This window comes from Canis lupus, chromosome 6 (assembly GCF_048164855.1).
Source record: "Canis lupus baileyi chromosome 6, mCanLup2.hap1, whole genome shotgun sequence".
Lineage (NCBI taxonomy): Eukaryota > Metazoa > Chordata > Mammalia > Carnivora > Canidae > Canis > Canis lupus.
Window position 1 is genome coordinate 61,008,558 of NC_132843.1, and position 23,518 is coordinate 61,032,075.

Here is a 23,518-nt window from a genome sequence, read left to right on the forward strand (position 1 = left end):
ATTGTATTATATATACTGTTATACAGCCTGGTTTTAAATTTTTTGTTTGTTTTTTTAGTGGACAGTCACTACCCTTTTCAGTAAAGTTTTACTTCCTAAGTTACCCAAGTCATATTCAAATTTTCCCAATTATTCCTCAAATGTATTTTACATTGTATTGTCCAAACTGGTATCCAATCTAGGACCATTCAAGAAAAATACAAATGTATACAAAATCTAAATTCAGAGATATATTCTTATTTTTATTCTATTTTATTCCTTACTAGAAAGAGAAGGATACCTTGATCATTTTTTGTGCACTGAATATACTTCTGGTTTCTGTAGCTGATTCACACTTTTGTCTTAGTAGAAAACTATTTTATACTTTATTTTCTATCCTTATTTCTCTATTAGTATCTCTCCATCCTTTTTCTGAGCTAATGACCTTTTTCTGAGCTAATGACCTTGCTTCTAAAAAGTAGAAGCAAAAGGAAGAGAACTCTCACCCCTACATCTAACCACCCACCTGCATCTGTGCTCATAAATTTTATCTTCCCATCTTTTACTGTGGACCAACTGTCTCTTCTCTTCTGAGGCTAATCTTTCCATGTGTGTACTATTAAAGTACCTCCCATAGCTTCCTTCCGGCTGGAACCGCCATCTTTCAGTAATTCGTCGAAATGACCAACACAAAGGGAAAGAGGAGAGGTACCTGCTATATATTCTCTAGGCCTTTTAGAAAACATAAGAGTTGTTCCTTTGGCCACATACATATGACTCTACAAGAAAGATGATATTGTGTACATCAAGGGAATGGGCACTGTTCAAAAAAGAATGCCCCACAAATGTTACCATGGCAAAACTGGAAAAGTCCAGTCCACGATGTTACTTAGCATGCTGTTGGCATTGTTATAGACAAACAAGTTAAGGGCCAGATTCTTGCCATGCCAAGAGAATTAATGTACGCATTGAGCATATTAAACACTCAAAGAGCTGAGATAGCTTTCTGAAGCGTGTGAAGGAAAATAATCAGAAAAAGAAGGAAACCAAAGAGAAAGGTATTTGGGTCCAACTGAAGTGCCATCCTGCCCTACCCAGAGAAGCAATGGTCTCTTCGTGAGAAACAATGGAAAGGAGCCTGAACTGCTGGAACCCATTCCCTATGAATTCATGGCCTGATAAATGTAAAGAAAATAAAACACCTCAAGATTGTAAAAAATAAATAGATAAATAAATAAATAAAAATAAAGTACCTCATACCTACTCAAGATATTTTCAGCACAAAATCCCTCTTTTTCCTGTATCATTAATTTTTTCCTCTACTCTTGATTAGTCCCATTAGTATACAAATATAATTATTCCCATCTCAAAAACAACCACCAAAAAACAAAAAGACTCCTAAGTCTCTTAGGACCACATGTGTATCCCCTTCTAACTATGGCCCCATTTCCTACCTCCTACCCTGCTTCTATTAGTCTTCAAAAAGTTGTCATACTTAGTGTGTTCACTCCTGGTCCTCCCTATGTCACTTAAACCCACTCTAATCAGGCTTTCACTCCCCTTAACCCACCAAGGTGCACTTGTCAAAGTCACCAGTGACTTTCATGTTGCTAAAATCCAAAGGTTACTTCTCAATCCTCATTTAATTTGACTTACCCACAGCATTTGTCACAACTGATCACTTGCTCTTGCTTGAAATACTGCCTCCATTTAAAGCCACAACACATTTTGTGCTCTCAATCTCCTTTCCCTGATTGATTTTTATCTATTGCACTATCACTACTTAATATGTTTTACTTTTTTATTTGTTGATAATCTTTTCTGAATAAACTTTATAAGGGCAAAGTTTTGTTGTGAACAGTACCTCGCTAAGTAGGCACTAAACATATTTGTTAATGAATTAAAAAAAATAAGTTAGAACTTCTTTTGTGCTAATGTCTATTATGAGGACATCTAAAACCAGAGAGAGAGGGAAGGAAAAGGAGAAAGTCTGAAGTAGGATGGTGTTGGATTTTTTTTCATGATTAGAAATTTTTAGTAATACTTTTAAAAATAACATCATTTTATTGAAAATTATGAAAATAGAAACAAATAAGGAAATAAAGAGCACCCTTTAATTCTTTCTCTCAGAATTAAACAGTATTAATATTTTGATATATTTTTCTTTTTTTTTACTTCTGTGTATTTTTTATACAAATGAGATCAAACTGAATATATAATTTTATCATTAAGATTATCTCGTTACAACATGAAAAATTTTCCCATGTACCAAAGTATTAATAGCAACAAGATCTTTAATTAGCTGCAGAGTGTTTTCATCATAGAGCTAGATCATATATTTTATTTGGCCAATCCCTTACTATTGGACATTGAGGTTATTTCTGAATTTTTTTCTTTTACTATTAAAGCCAGGGGTCACTAATTCTCTTTTCAAAATCAGTGTCTGGGGTGCCTGGGTGGCTCAGTCAGTTAAGCTTCCAACTCTTGATGTCAGTTCAGGTCTTGATCTTGGGGTTGTGAGTTCAGGTCCCGCACTGGGCTCCATGCTGGGCACGGAGCCTACCTGAAAAGAAAGATCAGTATCTAATTTCAGGCAATAATTTGCATAAATTGTAAGGGTATATAACTTGTTGAATTTTCATATGTGTATTCACCTATGTGACACCTAGGAGGATTAATTTTTCTTAGTTACTCTAAACAAGTGAAAGTCTCCAAAAAGAAGGCTTTCAAGAACTGATGCTTGTGGTTTCTAGCTTTCACCAAAATTAGAAGAATTCTACATCATGGGTCTTTTATTCTTAGCAAAGTTAGTATTCCTTAGGAGAATGGGTTTCAAAGGGCTTGTGAAATGCTACCCCTTTATAGGTCTGTGTTTGTATTATCTCTAAAGCACTTTTAATTCTAATTTAATTCTAAGCTTCAGTGTAAGTTAGAAGGAAAACGTATGTTCTGTAAACATGAAGAAAAGATAGTTAAGAAAAAGGCATTTACTTGATTATTAGTCTTTTGGTTGGTTGGTAGAGAATTTCTTTAAATCTTATATTAATTATATATAATTTAAAGGAATAGTGGCTCATAATTACTGGGCTTTGTGTGTTTAATAAAGAACCCCCATTCCATTTTGTATTCAGATTTTTTTATTAGATATACTGCTGTTATTCTATTGGAATATCATGTGAAAATTATAGTGAATAATATTAAGAAAAAAGCATTTAGCACAAGGAGCAATATATTGAATTTTTTACTTTCAGACTTTTATTATAAGATTTATAAATGAAATGTGACTGTTTTTTTCTTCTATTTTACTGGATATTAGTGTTATTAATATATCTAGCAATTATGCTGTGATTACTTTATGATGAATTTTAAAGGAACAAATTGCCTATTTTATTTATTTAGTTAGTTTTAAAGAGTTTATTTATTTGAGAGAGAGAGAGATAGTGACAGAAATAGAGAGAGAGAGCACAAGTGAGGAGGAGAAGGGAGAGGCAGGCTCCTCGCTGAGCAGGGAGCCTGATGTGGGGCTCGATCCCAGGACCCTGGAATCATGACCTCAGTCAAAGGCAGTTGCTCAACCAACTGAGCCACCAAAGACCCCATAAATTGCCTATTTTAGAACAAAGTTGTTGTTTTTTTAAATGTTCAATATCAAAATAATTATCCAATAAATGTGAATTCTCAAAAACAAAGTCTGTATATACTTTTTAATTTTTCTTTTAGGATTGTAGAAGAATACCATGATTTATACACATTGCAAAGAGAAAGGATGGAATGTGATATTAAACAGTTAATGGCAGAAAGAGATCTCTGGAGCTCAGCCACATATGAATTGGCCCTAAAGGTTGGTTTATCTGGAATCATAATAAATTGTAGTCTTCTTTTTTGGCTAAATTTTGTTTTACAATTTTCAATAATATAGACAAAAATTTTAAAAACGAGGATGTATATTTAGTTTATGAATAATGTAGCTATTACGGGCCTTCAAAAAGAAGTTACTTTTTTTTTTCTTTTGTTTCTTCTCTATTAAGTACCTGACTATTGCCCCCTTAAGGGCTCTTTTTCTTACCAGATCTATGAAATATGAGCAAGGATGCTTTTTCTATTATTTACAAACATGTTAAAACTTTCAATTGTAATTTATACTAATAATAAACTAGGAAAAGCTGTATTTTTTCACAGAGTGTAACCATATTAGGATTATATTACTTTGGATCTATTACATTGGCATCTAGGATGACAAAGGAGTTAAAATATGGCAGTCTGTGGGCCATTAATGCAATTCTTTTTTTTTTTTTTAAGATTTTATTTGAGAGACACAGAGATAGAGGCAGAGATGTAGGCAGAGGGAGAAGCAGGCTCCCTGTGGGGAGCATGATGGGGGACTCGATACCAGGACTCTGGGACCACAACTTGAGCCAAAGGCAGACACCCAACCATGGAAATGCCCAGGTGTCCCCAATTAATGTAATTCTTTATGGAAGTAGCATAGTCCCACAATGTTCTATTTTTCTGAAACATTTGCTGGTTGGTTGCCTATTCTCACACCTGGGACTTGGTGATTACTAAGTATTAAGAGCAAATTATGACCCTCAACAGATGCAAACTTCTATCTCATTTTCCTCTTGAATACTCAGACTTCATCTAGGATATAATGTTTCATCCTGATACAGAATTTTAAAATGACATGTCAAGAGGAAACAACCATGATAGCAAACTTACATATTTAGATCTAGGCATTTTCAGTAGGAGTAAAGAAGACAAGTGAATTTCTTCACTCTAGAAGTATTTAAACAATAGAAGACTGACTCCTTGTAGCAGTTTCTGTGGAAAATACCTTGAATTGCTGGGGGTTTTGTGTTAGCTCATCCCTAAAAGTCCTTCCAACAGAAAATGAGTGACAGCTAGAAAAAAGGACTTTGCCTCTTTTGTTTGTGACTATATGCACAGTGTCTAGAACATTGAATGACTATATAATGACTATATATATTTATCGACATTCCAGTGGTTCTCAAAGTATTGTCCAAGGACCCCCTGGGAATATATAAGACCCTTTCATGAAGTAAGAACCAGTTTCATCATAATATTAAGATGTTATTTGCCATTTTCACTCTCATTTGCATATGAGTACATAAAAATACTATTTATGTTAATATGTAATGGATTTATTGTTATGTTTAAGTGAATTAACAAATGTATATTTTAAATAATTTCAGTTTTAAGTTTCAATACCATGAACATCAAATAGGTATAATGCATATAAATGAGAGCTCTTTGAAGATTTCACTAATTTTTGAGAATAAAATGTTTTGAAATGAGGTTGCTTGAGAACCTCTGCTATATACTTCAGTTTGATTCCGGTTTAGTAGTTTTATTTTTTTACTTTATTTTAAAAAAGATTTTATATATTTATTTACGAGAGACACAGAGAGAGGGGCAGAGACATAGGTAGAGGGAGAAGCAGGCTTCCTGCAGGGTGCCTGATGCAGGACTCGATCCCAAGACCCTAGGATCACGACCAGGGCCAAAGTCAGACACTCAACCACTGAGCCACCCAGGCACACCCTAGTTTAGTAGTTTTAGAAAACATGAATTTGTAATTCAAATTAGCTCATGATTTAAATAAGAAATTGTGATTGAATTAATGATTCAATGAAAAATTGATACATGAAATTGGTTTGGGTTTAATAAATTCCAGTGGCATATTATGTCTTGATTCCTCATTTTAGTACTTTTTTCATAGGTAATTGAAAAAAATAGAGTCATATTGGCTAAAAGACTTTACCTCAATGAAAAAGCTTGGAATAAATTTGCTAAGCATTTCATCATACTGCTGTCAACCAAGGTAAAGCTCAATTCACTTAAGTTATGGGAAAAGAGACTCCAGCCTTAGAGGGTTGAAGCTATAAGAAATCTTTGCTAAGTTTATAGATTAATTTTGAATATAGTTTTGTATTTATGCTTTATTGTGAGCAGAATGAAAAATCTAAGGAAATATGATAAATGCCCTTCTTTATATTTGTCTTCAGTCTAATTAAAGCAATTTAAGCAATTTATCTAAGTTAATACTGCAAATGTTATTTATATACTTATTCTATTTGTTAGTATTTAAACTAAGAAATATAAGTAGTTGTATTCATTGAAATAATGGTATTCTTGATACATTTTATGCAAAAATTCAATAAGCATAGTTTGTTGAAAAGGAGAGAAGTGGCATTTAGTGTGTTTCTGGAGTCATACCATGTACACTAGTCATTTCATTTCATTTCTTTAACAATCCTGTGAGATATATATTAGGGTCTTTATGGATAAGAAAAATTAATCCCAAATAAATTAAATAACATCCCATAAGGTTACATAGCCAAGAATTGGCTAGGATTCACATTTGATTTTGTTTGGCTTTGAAATTCCTGTCTTTCCAATGTACCATACTACCTCCCATGAAATTCCTGTGGGAAAATTTGGCTTATGTTGCAAAGGAAAAAAAAATCTTGTCTCTAGTATTTTATGTGCTATGGAAAATCCACCAACAAAGGAACCATGTGGTGGTACTGATGATATATTGAAAGAGGAATATCTTCTCAATTTTGATCCATTTTCTATGGATGTCTCTAGTACTAGAATATTAATACACTAATATTATTAGTGTATACTAATAAGTATTTGTTACATGAATACGTGAATGAGTGGTTTGATTCCATGCACATTATCTAGGACACTGCAGACCTTGCACTACTGCACAAGTTGACACAGAAATGGAGAAGCTTAATGAATAAATATAAAAAGGAAGTGGAACAAAATGAAGAGTCTACAAGGGAGAAATTGCAAACTGTTAAGGATGGCCTTAGCAAATGGCAGGAGTTACTCAGAAATGAGAGGTAGGTCTACAAGAATTGTGTTTTTTATTATACTGTGTCTTATCTGATAACTCAGTTCAATTCTTTCTCTCTTTTTCTCTGCCTCTTTTTTCTCTTGTGATGACTCTAACATTGATTTGTTGGAGTCACTAGCAGCCCTTCCAAGGCTGCAGTCCTGCCAGGGGCTTAAGTGGTTTTGTGGTTTCTGGTGCTAACCATCTCTGTGGTCCATCCTGCTCCTCCTACACACCTGCTGCTGCCTCCATTCTGTTCACCTGTTTTTCTTTTCCTTTCTTTTCTCTCTTTTTAAAATAACATCAACTTATGTTGTTATTACTGGAATCCCTGAATATCTAGATCCATCTGCATCTTCTGTAGTATAGTTTATGTGCAGAGAAATAGAATCAGTGGGTAGCCATTATAAGTAGATTGATTTTGATTGGATATCGTACTTTATAACAATTAGAGAAATCTGTCAATGGAAAAGGCCACCTATAAAGTAGTAAGTCAAGGTTGGATGATTAGGGACCTGTAGGTGGCTCAGTTGGTGAGTGTCTGCCTTTGGCTCAGGGTGTGATCCCGGGACCAGGATCAAGTCCCACATGGGGCTTCCTGTGAGGAGCCTGCTTCTCTCTCTGTGTCTCTGCCTCTCTCTCTGTGTCTCTCATGAATAAATAAATAAAATCTTAAAAAAAAAAAAAGGTTGGATGATTAAATTGCAGTCAGTAGTGGGAATCTGAACTTTGAATGCAGGCTTGACTCAGGGATTTCTAAGTTGTTTATTATTATTATTATTATTAATTATTATTATTACTTTAAGATGCTTTGTCTATTGTTTGAGGAAACACGTTTGGGTACCATTTCCATTTCAAATTGAAGACAAAGATTTTGGTTTTTCAGATCCTCTATGGTTTCTGAGTTAGCAGAGTTGGAAGCTCTGGAAGCTGAAGCTGGTACATATCCAAGCTGTTGGCTGTTTCTACTGTTTGTTGACTCTTAGCTAGGAGGAGCACAGGTGGGACAGGGATTCTCTTTTCTCTTTCTTCAGAAATGTTTATCAAGAATTTTCTCCTTGTGAGACTTCAGAGATATTAAAAGGAAATTTCTTCTTACCAGAACTTGGGGCTCCTGACCTAAATGTTGAGTCTTATTCATTAGGTTTTCCTTCTATTTACAAATTGTTTTGTCTGCTGAGGAATTGTTTGTAAGATGATCTAAATTTGGATGGCAAAGGCCCAGAGACCACCCTTTTAATACTCACATGGCCTCTGACCCTGTAACTTGGTGGCTCAAGGCTGGTTGGAGCCTGAAATTACATTTATGTTTGCCTATGAGAAGGGCTGACTCTGGAAGACATGTTTGAAAATAATTCAGGAGAAACATAGGACTGTTCTATGGTATATAGATTTATGATTTTCTTTGTTTATATATGGTTCTGAGACTCTGCTCTTGCTCCTTTTCCTTCTAGTAGAAGAGACACTTTCTATCCTAGTAAAGAAAATATATTTGAATCAGTCCTTCCAGACTTCAACCAGTGGCAAAAGGTAAGACTTTCTAATAAACCGTTTGGTAATCAAAATGGTTTGACGAGTAGCTGTTTGTCAACTTGCTACTCATCACCTACAACTGAGTCGCATCTCATCCTTTAAAGATGCCATATTGTATTTTATGAAAGACAAAGAAAACAGCGAGATTCCAGGGGCCTTTAAAAATTCATTTAAATATTTTATTTCCAGTTCTATTTTAGGTTTTTGAGCCAAATAAAGTTAGGCTGCCAGGAAAAACTGGGAAAAGATACGTGGGTGTCAGTGAGGGTAGTTCCGATTCTCTCCTCTAATTGTCTGATATAAGTAATGTTTGTGCCTCTCCTGTACCTGGCTTTTGTCTTAAGGACAACTTGGACTTTTAAGACTAATAACATCTTTTAAAACAATTGTGGTACAAGATACACATAACATCAAATTTACCATCTTAGTCATTTTTCAGTGTACAATTCAGTGGCATTAAGTGCACTTACACTATTATGCAACCACCACCACCACACCCATGTCCAGAATTTTTTTTCATCTTCCTAAACTGAAACTCTACCCATGAAACAAGAGCCCCCTTTAATTCCTCCTCCCCAGCCCCTGGCAACCACCATTCTACTTTTTGTCTCTCTAAATATGACTTCGCTAGACCCCATATGACAAATCACAGTGTTTGTCCCTTTGTGACTGGCTTAATTCCTTTAGCATAATGTCCTCAAGGCTCATCTGTTTGGTAGCCTGTGTCAGGATTTCCTTCCTTTCAAAGGCTGAATAATATTCCACTGTAGGTATGTACTACACTTTATTAATAACAGCTTTTATTTTATTTTTTAAAATATTTTTTTAACTTTTATTTATTTATGATAGTCACACACACAGAGAGAGAGAGAGAGAGAGAGAGAGAGGCAGAGATACAGGCAGAGGGAGAAGCAGGCTCCATGCACCGGGAGCCCAACGTGGGACTCCATCCTGGGTCTCCAGGATCGCGCCCCGGGCCAAAGGCAGGCGCCAAACCGCTGCGCCACCCAGGGATCCCCTATTTTTTTTTTTTTTTAAGATTTTATTTATTTATTTGAGAGACAGGGAGCAAGAGAACACAACAGAGAAGGAGGGGAAGGGGAAAAGGGAGAAGCAGACTCCCCGCTGAGCATGGAGCCCGATGTGGGGCTCCATCCCAGGACCCTGGGATCATGCCCTGAGCTGATGGCAGATGCTTCACCCACTGAGCCACCCGGTGTCCCTAATGATACCTTTTAAAAAGAGTTTGAGCTTTGAAAATAGCTTTCACTAATCAAATTACTATCATGTATTAGCAGTCTGACAAAGGAAAATATGTGAGATTGAAATACCTCCAAGGTAATATCAGACTCAGGGCCTGATGAAATATCCTCCAGATCCCTAGAAGCTGTTTTCTTGTTGTTTTGGAATGACTTGAGTAGAATATTCTCAGAACTGAAGATGTTTGTTGTCCTGTTTATATATAGCAGGTTTAGTGATTTTACTGTTTATCTGGCAATATTGACATTGCATTAATAAGTTTGAAAAAAATTATGCTGCTTTATTTATTTAAGATTAATAATTCTCAGTCATTAAGCACTTCTGCACATTATCATACTTACTCTTCATGGCAGCCAAAGGATACGGGTTTTATAATCCCCATCTCACAGATGCAAAAGGGAAGCTTAGAAATGTTAAGTCACTTGCCTAAATTGCCTATAAATGGTGAGTGGCAGGATCAGGTCTCTCCACCTCCAAAATCCTTGCCCTTAGTGGTTGTGCTGCATTGCTTCCCTGTACTGATTACTGTTTCTGAAGCATAGGAGATTTGTTTTCATTATCTGAATGATAAATATGTGAATTACACTTTGTTATAGGACTTGGACTTGGGTCTAGACAAATAAAACAAAACATATACATTCTAGCAACTTTCCCAGTAGAGCAGGGTCACATAAATAAATATGTTATATCCTCACCAAAGCAGGTAGTAATTAAACATGCTCAGTTCTCTGGTCCTTATTTGCCTTCATTCACTTTTTACTCATATGGGATTTAATACAATTATTATCATCTGGTACACTATGGATTATCTTACAGAGTATTTAATTAACTTAAATTCACTTTAATTTTGAAAATAAAGTGATGTCATATAAAAATGGTATAAACAAATAATAATAGGATATATAATTCTAAAATGATTGGCAGTCACTGGGAAGTAAGGATCTGGGTAGACTGATGAAATCATTAGTGAATAATCGTCTAATTTCCTCACCCCCTTTCATTCTCTAGATGTTGAATGAAGATAAAGACAAATTTACTGGGGATTTTCTAATGTCAAAATATGATTCTCTCAAGATTATTAAACATTTACAGGAAAATTGGATAGATATTGGATTTGGGATATTGGGTCGCCATAAAAGTATGGAGGGGGAGATGCCACCAGAGCAACAGCATATGAAAGAAATTGCAAAAACCATAGGAAGACTCTACAAAGAATTTGAAATAAGAATAAATGGGGATAATGGTAAGAAAAAACAATGAAATGTTGCTTTGACATCATAAAGCATTTTAATAGTGATTATTATTTGTAATACAATTAATATTTAAAATCTAATTACTAAAATACTACATTTAAAAATCAAGCAAAATAAAGCAGTGAGATATAATTCATATGCATTACAACTCCCCATTTAAAGTATATAATTCAATGATTTTTAGTACATTCATAGATGTGTGCCATCATCCCCACAGTCATTTTTAGAATATTTTCATCAAAATAAACTTCAGAAGAAAACCTGTACCCATTAGCAATCACCCTTTTAACCTCTCATCTCTGACTTCCTGTCTCTGTAGATTTCTCTAGTCTGGACTTTCATATGAATGGAATCATATAGTATATGATGTTTTATGATTGACTTTTTTCACTTAGCATAATGTTCACCTATGTTTTAGCATTTGTCAGTACTCTGTTCATTTTTATGGCTGAAGTATAGTCCATTGTATGTGTGTATTGCATTTTGTTTATCATTTTGTACATTCATGAACATTTATGTTGCTTCCACTTTTTTTTCTTTTTAAGGATTTTTATTTGAGAGAGAGGGAGGTCACAAGTGTGGAGGGAGTGGGCAGAGGGAGAGGGGTAAGCAGTTTCCCCTCTGAGCAGGGTGCCTGACTCAGGGCTCTATCCCAGGACCCAGGGATCATGACCTGAGCCAAAGGCAGAGGCTTAACCAACTGAGCTGCCCAAGCACTTCTGTGTTGTTTCCACATTTTGGCTATTATGAATAATGCTAATATAGACATTTGTTTACATATTTCTGTATGGAAATATGTTTCCATTTCTCTTAGATATATATCTAGGAGTAGAATTGTTGGTCAAGTAGTAACTCTTTTTTTTTTTTTTTTTTTTTTTTTAGTAACTCTATCTTTAAGTTTTTGAGGACTGTTACATTGCTTTCAAAGAGGCTGGATTGTTTTAAATACCCACCCTCAGTGTATGAGGGTTCTGATTTCGCTGCATCCTTGCCATGATTGTCATCTGACCTTTTGACTCTAGCCATTCTAGTGGGTGTGTAATAGTGTCTCATCATGGTTTTGATTCATGTTTTTCTGATGACTACTGATGTTGAGCTCTTTTTAAGGCTTATCAGACATTTGTATTTCTTCTTTGGAGAAATGTCTATTCAGATCCTTTGTCTATGTTTTAATTGGGTTATTTATCTTTCTGTTATTGAATTGTTAGAGTTCTTTATATACTTTTAGATACAAGTTTTTTTCAGATATATGAATTGTAATAGTCTTCTCTGGTTCTGTGGGCTGTTTTTTCATTTTTTTGATAGTGTCCTTTGCAGTGCAAAAATTTTAAATTTTGACAAAGTCCAATTTATCTACTTTTTTCTTTTTTTTATTTGTGCTTTCAGTGCCATGTCTTTGACTCCTTTGCCAATTTGAAAGTCATGAAATTTACCCTTAGGTAGTCTTCTAAGAGTTTTGTAGTTTTTGCTCTTATATGATGGTATTTGACCATTTTGGGTTAATTTCTTGTATATAGTGTGAGGTAAAGGCTTCTTTTGCATGTGGATATCCAGTTATCCCACTATCATTTGCTAGAAAGACCGTATTTCCCACATTTAATGGTCTTGACACTCTTGTCAAAATTAGTTGACCGTAGATGTATGGATTTATTTCTGGACTTTGAATTCTATTCCATTGATTTGGATGTCTGTCCTTGTGCCAGTACCACACTATCTTGTTTACTGTTGCTTTATAGTAAGTTTTAAAATTGAGAAGTGTGAGAAGTCCCACTTTTTTTCATATTTTGATTGTTTTGGCTATTCTGGATCACTTGCAATTCCATATGAATTTTAGAAACAGCTTATTAATTTCTATAAGGAAATAAGCTTAGATTCTGATAAGGATTTTGTTGCATCTATGGATCCATTTAGGGAGATTTGGCATTTAACAATGTGAAATCTTCCAATCTGTGAACATAGGATATTTTTCCAATGCTTTGGATCTTTAGTTTCTTTCAACAATGTTTTCTAGTGTTCTGAGAATGTTTTGTACTTCTTTTGTTAAATATTTTCCGAAGTATTATATTCTTTTTGACACTATTATGAATGCAGTTGTTTTCTTAATTTCATTTTTGGATGGTCATTGTGTATATATAGAAATATACTTGATTTTGTATTTGATCTTATATCCTGCCACTGTGCTGAACTAATTTATTAGTTCTAATAATTTCTTAGTGGATTCCTTAGGATTTTCTGTTTATGAGATCATGTCATCTGTGAATAACGAAACTTTTGATTTCTCTCTCTCTCTTATTTTTTACCCTTTACTTATTTGTTTTGTTTCTTAAATTCCATGTGAGTAAAATAATGTGGTATTTGTCTTCTCTGACTTATTCCACTTAGCATTATACTCTCTAGCTCCTTCCATGTCATTGCAAATGGCAAGGTTTCATTCTTTTTTATGGCTGAATAACATCCCATTGTTTATAGACCATATCTATATAATCTTCTTTGGAAAAATGTCTATTCAGGTTCTCTATTTTTAATGATTATTAGGTTTTTTTGGTGTTGAGTTATATAAATTCTTTAAATATTTTAGACATTAACCTTTTATTAGATATATCATTTGCAAATATCTTCTCCTATCTGGTAGGTTGCCTTTTTGTTTTGTTGATGGTTCCTTTGCTATGCAAGGCATGTTATTTTAGTGTAGCCCCACTTGTGTTTTTTGTTTTTGTTTTTGCTTTTGTTGACTTTGCCTCTGGAGATATCTCTAGAACAATGTTGCTAAGGCTGATATCAGAGAGATTACTGCCTGTTTTCTTCTAGGAGATTTATGGTTTCAGGTCTTACATTTAGTCTTTAACCCATTTTGTGTTATTTTTGTGTATAGTGTAAGAGAGTGGCCTAATTTCATTCTTTTGCATGTAGCTGTCTGGTTTTCCCAGCACCTTTTATCAAAGAGACTGTCTTTTTTCCATCGTATATTCTTGTCTCCTTTGTCATAGATTAATTGATAATATATGCATGGATGTTCTTCTTGGCTTTCTATTCTGCTCACAGTTAATTTTAAAGTCCATGCCTGATAATTTGGTACTGATTCTCCTATAGGCCTTTTTTTATTGTCTGTATTTTGTCTTGACTCACAAGAATCAATTCTTTTCATATTCCTGATTATTTCTGATTGATGTTGGACATTGTGTGTGAGAAATTCTAGAGCTAATTTGAGACTCTAGATGGTGATATATTTCATGAGAATGATGACTTTACTCATTGAGTCATATATTACTTAAGAATCCTTCCCAGCTAGGGTGCCTGGCTGGCTCAGTCAGTAAAGCATGCAACTCGACCCCAGGGTTGTGAGTTCAAGCCCCACGTTGGGCATGGAGCCTACTTAAAATCAAAAGAAAGAAAAAAGAATCCTTTCCAGTGAAGTGTTTAGGCAACCCTGGTCTATTGAAAGGCACTGTTGTTCAACATAAAACTACTTTCATTGGGAAAACAGTCTTAATTATCTATAGCATCATTAATGTAGTTACAGATAAAATGCTAATACTTACCCATAAGAATATATAGTGGGCAGAGAAAGAATGAAGTAGTAAATGGTTTTAAATAAATGAGGAAGTAAAAATGATGAATGAGAGTGAAATTAACAGATCATTTTGAATACTCAGATCAAAATTTACTGATGAGGGTAGTAAAATATTTTCATCAAGAATAAGAAAAAGTTTGCTTTTTAACTACTTCTCTTTATAAATCTCTAAAATGAGAGCATTTCATGTCTTAGTTTGCAAATGAGACAAGACAAAGGTATAGAGGGGCTACTTTGCCATGATGTCACAGTGAATTGGCCAGAGATTAGGATCCAGACTCAACCCTTGTTCTGACCAAAACTATAAGCTTCTTGAAAACCTGAACAATGACCTAAAAAATGACTCAAGTACTAAGCTATTTTCATTTCTGTTATTAACTCTCCTATAATCACAAAGAAGCTGTTTATTATCTTTGTCTTCTTAACAGAATGACTAAGTGAGTTAATGTCTATTTTAGAAAACTGTAGTTTATAGTTTCTGAGTTTAGTGCATTTGGTTCTCAGCTGAAAAGACAAGAAATTTAGGAATATAAACTGTCATCAAAGGAATAAATCATCCATCAGAGAAGCACTAGTTAAACCGTGTTTATTCATGAAACATTTAAGAACTACTCTTTGTAAGATTCTCTGCTAAGGCAAACTGTAGGATAACAAAAAGACAAAAAGAGGATATGCCCCTGCCCTTTAGTATTTTTATAATTTATTATTGAAATGGTAGACTTACGAATACTTCTAATATGATACTTACGATACTTTTCTCACTTTTCTAGGTATCTCTAAAATTCTTCCAAATTTGGTTTGTTCTCTTGAATTCTGTTCTTTCAAATTGGCAAGTGTCCTGGAGTTTCCTGAAATGCTTCTTGAAGAATGGCAGGGACTTAATGAAAAAGTTAATGAAATGAAATCTCAGTTGGACGCAGCATTAAACATTATTGGTACCGTTCCTCAGTATATGGATATGGATTCTGGCTCGTAAGTTTCCATCACTTTCTGCTGGACAGAAAGGGATCCCCACACCTTAACTGCATTTTCCCAGTACCTAGCCTCAGCAACAGGCAGCTGGGGTCACAAAAGAAGCCTCTACATCCTGAGGCTCCCAGGAAGAAAGCCCTCTTGCTGGGAGCTGGAGGGTGAGAGAGGGAGTTCTGTGTTTTTGACTGTAGCAGTTTAGAGTGAAGTTTCTGCCTCACTGAGTTGAGATGGGGAAGAGGGAGAGTTGTCTTGTTTTAAATATCATGGGCTCTTGCCTTTCTTATTGAATTTTCACAGATTATCTTGAACATAACACATGGTTCTTCAGTTGCTGTTTGTCCTTAGGGCGTTTCCAGAGGCTTTCAGTGTTTTTGTTTTGTTTTGTTTTTTTAAATAATTCTCATCCAGCTTCATGGCCCTGGGGGGGGGGGGGGGGCGGGGGGGATCAACTTTGCTCCTCTCTCTGTCATGTTGGAGTTGATCTCTTGAGAATTTAAAAATTCATTGTTCTCACTTTGTGGTCTCATGGCCTAAGTGAACATAAAGGGGGTGAGTGTGAGTTTTTACAGTAGAGAGCTACCACTGAAGGTAAAAGCTACTTTGTCCAGAGTGTATCATGCCAGTTGCCGGCTGCTCAGGGTTGGGAAGGCTGTGACACGGGTAAGCCGTTATGCCAGGTAATTCAGGGTTTTGATCTTCCTTACCCTGAATTCTCAAACAGTTGTCTATACCTACATTTCCTAGGCCCAGCCAAATAAAACCCTTTCTTTGGCTGATAGTTACACTTTCATACTCTAAATATATCTCATCTTTATTTTACTTGATTTTTCCTTCAGAGTACTCCAAGCACAAATATTTAACATGATTCAACAATGGCTTTTGAAGATAGGCAATGAGATTAACAATGGTAACATTGAACTTCAGCGCCACGTATGTACTTTTTGGGGTTTGTGAAATTATATTTTGTCTTGGCTGGGAATTTTCTTCAAGGAAAGATTAGGTCATGTCTATCCAACCAAAGCAGGAGGTTGGGAGGGCAAAATGGGAACTTTTGTGATATAATTACTCAAATGATTTGCAGGGATTTTTAAGTGTAGTATGTTCTACATTTGGACTGAAGTTTCAGAGATAATTAAAAGTTTTCTTTTTCTTTTTTAAAAAAATATTTAATTTATTTATTCATGAGGGACACACAGAGAGAGAGAGAGAGAGAGGCAGAGACACAGGCAGAGGGAGAAGCAGGCTCCATGCAGGGAGCCTGACGTGGGACTCGATCCCGGGTCTCCAGGATAACGCCCTGGGCTGAAGGCAGGTGCTAAACAGCTGAGCCACCAGGGCTGCCCAATAATCAAAAGCTTTCTAGTTCTAATTATAATCTTTACTCTTTACTCAGTATACTGAATTTTTTTCCCTTAATAATATTAATCTGGAATGTGAACATTTTAAGGATTTATGTTGGTGCCCCTGCTGGCTGAAGGATGACAGAAACATGGTATTAGGAAGAAAGACAAGATGCCACAATATTATTAGTCTATAATTTTTGTTTATTTATTTTTTAAAAAGATTTTTATTTATTTATTCATGAGAGACACAGAGAGGCAGAGACATAGGCAGAGAGAGAAGCAGGTTCCATGCAGGGAGCCAGATATGGGACCCAGTCCCGGGACTCCAGGATCATGCATGCCCTGTGCCGAAGGCAGGCGCCTAACCGCTGAGCCACCCAGGTGTTCCCTATTAGTCTATAATTTTTAGAACAAATAGAATTGTTCTTCAATTCTGAAGAACTGAACCTGTGGACTTTTTTTTTTTAAGATTTATTTATTTTAGAAAGAACACATGCAAGTGGAGGGAAGGGCAAAGGGAGAGAGAGAATACTCAACCAGACTCCCCACTGACTGTGCAACCTGACTTGGGACTCAATCTCACGACCCTGAGATCATGACCTGAGCTGAAATCAAGATTCTGATGCTTAATTGACTGAGCCACCCAGGCACCCCTACACCTGTGAACTTCTTAACCAGTACAACATGAAAGAATAATTTCCAAAGACATAGTTTACTACATTTACTCCTACCACCTAGCCTTAATTATAATCTAGATTTACATAAGAATCTCTTAAAATTAAACATAGTATGCAAATATTTGTTCTTACAAAATTGGTGAAATGAGCTTGATTGACTGAAATATTACTTAAATTAGGAATTAGAAATACAGAGACCATGATGTATCATATGGGAATGATACTTACAAAGCATATGAACATGTTATAAACATATAGACACTAAGAGTTGAGGAGCAAGTATATTAAGACAGGAAGAATAAATCAGGGGATCCCCAGACTCAGGAAAAATTTCTATAAATTGAAAGACAACCAAAATTAAGAAAAAGGGTAGCAGAGTACCTGTCCCACAGTGGGACTCAATAATTATTTATTGAATGATGTAAAGAAGAACATTCCAGCACTGTTGTTTTATGGTGTTGCTACCTTAACCCCTTCTGTGGAGTAAATACTCTGTTTACTATTGTGTATTTATCCTCATTGAATCATTTACTCAATTTTTTATATTATGGAATTCAGTCTTTATAATACAGGATTATTATTATTTTTTTAATTTATTTTTTATTGGTGTTCAATTTACTAACATACAGAATAACCCCCAGTGCCCGTCACCCATTCACTCCCACCCCCCGCCCTCCTCCCCTTCTACCACCCCTAGTTCGTTTCCCAGAGTTAGCAGTCTTTACGTTCTGTCTCCCTTTCTGATATTTCCCACACATTTCTTCTCCCTTCCCTTATATTCCCTTTCACTATTATTTATATTCCCCAAATGAATGAGAACATGTAATGTTTGTCCTTCTCCGACTGACTTACTTCACTCAGCATAATACCCTCCAGTATAATACAGGATTATTTAGAAAGTGCCTTCATATACCTTTGTTTTAACACTGCATTATGATATTATAATTAAAGTATGTAGAAAACTTGCAAGATTATAAATTCCTTGAGGAATTATGTATATCCATATTGATTGCTAGAGCTACTTAAAGATGAAAAAGTTTGCATTTCTTTCCACCCACCATTCATTTTCCTTTCCTTTCTTTTTTTTTTTTCATTTTCCTTTCTGATTCATTTTCTTGCCTTCAGTTATTTTAAAATTTATATTTTATTATTATTTTTTAAAGATTTATTTATTCATTCATTCATTCATTCATTCATGAGAGACAGAGAGAGAGAGAGAGAGAGGCAGAGACATAGGCAGAGGGAGAAGCAGGCTCCAGGCAGGAAGCCCTATGCGGGACCTGATTCCAGGACCCTGGGATCATGCCCTGAGCCAAAGGCAGACACTCAACTGCTGAGCCACCCAGTCGTCACAGTAAACCTCTGGTTTATTATAAAACTCACCATATGTACTTTCTAATTAAGAATGCTTTCATATCCTTGTGAAGGTAAAAGATATGCTTTTGTGTTTAATTCTAATTTTAAATTCACCTGTGAACTATATTGCCTGCCCCAGATCCTACCATTTAATCTCTCCATTATAACTCTGAAATGAAGGTAACATGTTTCTGTTGGTTTATTAGGGACAGTTCAAGGATCGATTAATATTTCACATAAGCACAAATGAGTTATTTCAATGACAGTGATCCAGGCCATTAGTATGGGAAAGAGCAGTTAGGAATTTATCTATTTTAAGAAGCAGCAGGGGCATAGCTTTGTGAATATGAGGGGAAATATCTTTGACTTGTGAAATGGAATAGCAGTCTTTTTAAAAACCATTCCTCAGGAAGAGTTGCCCTTTTTCTGATGTGTTAATTAAAGTGTAAAAGTACGCTCATCAACATTGCTTTGGGTCATTAACAACCCTTCCTTCTGAGGTGGTGAGTTTGGGCTTTATTACCAGATAGGCTGCCAAGTTTGATTTTTATTTGTCCATTTAACAAACATCTATTGAGCACTTAATTCTCTGCCATGTACCATGTGTGGTTTTGAGGGATAAGATGATGGCCTATAAGACATAGGAGAGATACACTGGCTAATTGAGGTGACAGAGCCGCAAACGATTATAATATAGATGTACAAAGTACTATAGAAAGGAGGGGAAAGGAGCAAATTAAAGCCAGTGGAAGTTAAAAAGACTTCTCAGAGTAGGTCATGTTTAAGCCTGGAGAAGAACAGTGAGGAAATCACCAGAGAAAGGGGATAGGGCTTTGAAGTGTGTGGTGTGCTTGACGTTTGCATTTCATAAAGTTTTCTGCATTTGATTTCTGAGACCCAACCTTCACAAATGCCATGATGCAGAGGTTCCCCAACTTGACCCCTTCACACTACCCTTTGTGCCCTGGTATTTTCACACTCCTAAACCAAAAGAAACACCTCATGGTTCGGTTTATTACATAGGTAGGTTCAACAACTTACAAAATATTTATGTCCTAATAAATATATTTATTTGAGAGAGACAGAGAGAAAGAGAGAGAGTGAGCATGAGCAGGGAGAGGGGCAGAGAGAGAGGGAGAAGCAGGCTTCCCTTGAGCAGGGAGCCCAATGCAGGGCTTGATCCCAGGACCCCGAGCAAGGCAGATGCTTAACCAACTGAGCCACCCAGGTGCCCCTAGATTTTCTTTAATATGAAAAAATGAAGCTCAAGCACAACTATCACCACAGCCAAATAATTAAATTTTCCCAAATCAGGCAAGCATTTGAGTTATGGCCAGTGAAATAATTATTTTGCTTTGCTTTAGTATCTTCTCTATTAAAATCTTTTTCCTGGCCCCTGCCTGCAAAATGCCCCTAACCATTTTTAGGTTTTGACACTGCCTGATTTTAATCTTTTGCTCAAATAAACTTTGCAAAATGCAATATCCCAATTTAACTCTTCAGATATACATACATGGAAAGAAAAAAAAACCTTTTATTCCCCTTTAATCAAAATTACTTACCAATGGAATGTATGTGCTTGGACACTGTACAGTTCCTCTAATCTCAGAACCAGGTTGGATAGTACCATCCTCATTGCCTGTTGCACCTTGATTTTCCCAAAGTACTTGTTTTTTACTATACAACCGTCAATAAAACCAGCTTTGGAAAGGTAAGATGTCATCAGAAGCGATACAGTGCATCTAATGTTGAAAGTGTGAGCTATGTCAAGTTCATGCTGTGCTGATAGATGTCACACATCACTGATACTTCCCTCAGGAATTTAAAATCCCATGGCATCCTTGCGAATTTGCTGCAGAGCCCTGCAATGCCATGGTACACAATTGGGGAACTGAAGCTTTAACAGGTTAATACCCTTGACCAAGCTAAAGAGGAAGAGGAGGGTAGTTTAATGTAGTATAGTGAACAAAAGAGAATAAGGTTACCCTAGCTGAGTAGTGATGATTTGATTTCATTAAGAATGATAATGTTGTTGAAAGTTAGGCACAGGTATGATTTCTGTTTTTAAATTTGGTATGGTTTTAACTGTTCAATTTATTTAAAATGGGTCGTTCATGTTATAATCACTTTCTAACAGATAGATGAATTGCACATATCTATGATCCAGTGGATGGTAAACTTGCTGATTTTAATGGTGCCTGACTTTATTGACCAAGACACTCTCCCAAATTTGAAGAAGGAAAGTACTGAGAAACATGATCTAGGAGTTGCACAGTTAGAGCTAGACGCGATTGCACTGACCAGAAAGTTGGCAAAATATTCCAGCTATTTGAACAGGTGAGACTAGCTGGTTGTTTTGTTACTGCCCTTTTGAAGATTAATTGTGACGTAAAGCAGAGGAGATAGCAGGGCAAGGAGGTAGCAGGAATAAGGGACTGTTTTCGAACCTTGAAAGAAATACTAAATTAGTCTTTAGAGTAGCTGCAACACTGCCCAGTTGAAATATGTGATTTTAATGTTTTCCCAATGGCTTTAGAATTCTTTTGAACACAAGTGTTGCTGTAGGCAGGATGGAAGTATTATGTGTATATGGGAGTGAGAATTAGTAAAAAGAAAACCAGATCAACCAAAAAGGCCCATTTGCTTGTATTAGTGAGATGCATCTTGCATGTTTGCGCATACTGGGGAGCAGCTTATATCTCCTGTGTCATTCCATGCAAAACTGAGTGTACACTTATATTTCACTAAATATGTTTGGTTTCATCAAACATCAACCGAAACATCTCTTTTAAAAAAATACCAAATAAAGAACCCTTATATCTGAAAAGCTGGAAGATTCCTACCAAATATAGATGAGGTCTGAAAAACAGTAATTTATTAACCAGGAAGCATATATCACAAGGATTGCTTGAAATTCAGGAAGTAACTCTTATGGTCTAGCCAGTTGTTTCCTTTATTTCTATTCAGTGTTACCAATGGTCAAGAGTGAAAAGAATTGGGGTGGGTGAGTAGAATAGGAGGAGGGTGAGAAATGGAAATTATTCTCTTCCATGAGTCAGCAGTTTAATTATTATGGTTAACTTCCACTATATCAGGATCTAAAACACTTAGAAGGGGACCCAACAATAAATAGGTCATCCTGTGTGTGTGTGCTTTTTTTTTTCCCCTTCCAGTTGTTGCAAAGGGCTGGTAACAGCGATCGCTCTGAATAAAGCAGGTCACTTAGAAAAAAATCCTACTAAGGAACTTCATGAGCTGGATGAGATGAAGGTAATAACACTATCTTTTCCTTACTTCTGTTTTGTTTGTTTTTAGCAAACTTCTTAGGTTGACCTGATTTACAACAAACTGAACATATTTAAAGTGTACACTCTGATAATTTCTAAATTGTGGATACACCCATAAAATGATTCTGATGATAAAAAAGGGAAAATGTCCAACATAGTCACAGTTTCCTTGTACCCCTTTGTCATCTCTCCTTCTAGTCTTTTCCCTTCCCCAAGCAATTTCTGATCTACTTTCTAACACCAAAGATTATTTTTTATTTTCTAGAATTTATATAAGTAGAATCATACAGAATGTACACTTTTTTGGTCTAACTTCTTTGACTAGGCATAATTATTTTGAAATTCACACATGTTTTTATTAAGAGTTTGTGCTTTTTAGTTCAGAGTAGTATTTCATTATAGGGATATATACTATTTGTTCATTCTCTGTTGATGGGCATTTGACTTGTTGCCAGTTTTGAATATTACAAAGCTTCAGTGCATAATCATGTACACAGGCATTGCTTTCATTTCTCTTGAGCAAGTATCTAAAGAATGGAAATGTCTAAGTCACATGGTATGAGTGTGTTTAACTTTTTAAGAAACTATCAAGTTGTTTTCCAAAGTGGTTAAGCCAGTGTACACTCTCGCCAGCAGTGTATGAATGTTCCAGTTGCTCTACTTCTCACCAGTACTCGATGTGGTCTGTCATCCACAGTAGAATGTTCAGTAGAATGTCCATATTATTCTGGACATTCTACTGTGTTCTGTTGATCTGTTCATTGACATTGTCATGATTATCAAACTGTCTTGATTGCTGTGGTTTTATAAGTTTTGAAATCCAGTATCCTCCATGTTTGTTCTTTTCAAGATTGATCAGGCCATTCGCGGTCCTTTGCTTTCCATATATGAAATTTTTAGGATTAGCTTATTAATTTCTCCAAAAAACCCTGTTGGAATTTTCATTATGATTACATTTTATCTACTGATCAATTTGTGAAGAATTGACACTTAAACAATATTGAGTCTTTGGACCTGTGAAGATGGTATATCTCTTCATTTACATAAGTCCTTTGTTTCTTTCAACCCAGTTTTGTTGTGTACAGGTCTTACACATATTTTGTCAGATTTATCCCTGCGAAATTCATATTTTGGTACTATTAAAAGTCATTCAGGGGATCCCTGGGTGGCGCAGCGGTTTGGCGCCTGCCTTTGGCCCAGGGCACGATCCTGGAGACCCGGGATCGAATCCCACGTCAGGCTCCCGGTGCATGGAGCCTGCTTCTCCCTCCTCCTGTGTCTCTGCCTCTTTCTCTCTCTATGTCTATCATGAATAAATAAATAAATCTTTAAAAAAAAAAGTCATTCATTTATTTTTTTAATAAGTGATTTATTTGTAATTTCAATTTCTGACTATTCATTTCTAATGTATAGAATTAT

The 23,518-nt window shown here is 35.6% G+C and overlaps 1 protein-coding gene across 7 annotated transcripts in view; it reads left to right on the forward strand.

Annotated features, from left to right (window-relative positions):
* Positions 1–23,518, forward strand: part of AXDND1 (axonemal dynein light chain domain containing 1) — a 113,329-nt gene that overhangs the window by 46,816 nt on the left and 42,995 nt on the right. For 5 of the 7 annotated variants that reach the window (XM_072830830.1, XM_072830827.1, XM_072830831.1 and 2 more), the window contains 9 exons: positions 3,700–3,820; positions 5,720–5,821; positions 6,691–6,854; positions 8,302–8,377; positions 10,649–10,883; positions 15,235–15,436; positions 16,273–16,366; positions 20,950–21,149; positions 21,986–22,082. In XM_072830830.1, coding sequence (XP_072686931.1) covers positions 3,700–3,820; positions 5,720–5,821; positions 6,691–6,854; positions 8,302–8,377; positions 10,649–10,883; positions 15,235–15,436; positions 16,273–16,366; positions 20,950–21,149; positions 21,986–22,082 — 1,291 coding nt within the window. The remainder of the gene's footprint in view (positions 1–3,699; positions 3,821–5,719; positions 5,822–6,690; positions 6,855–8,301; positions 8,378–10,648; positions 10,884–15,234; positions 15,437–16,272; positions 16,367–20,949; positions 21,150–21,985; positions 22,083–23,518) is intronic. The other 2 variants (XM_072830829.1, XM_072830833.1) reach the window with 2 other exon arrangements.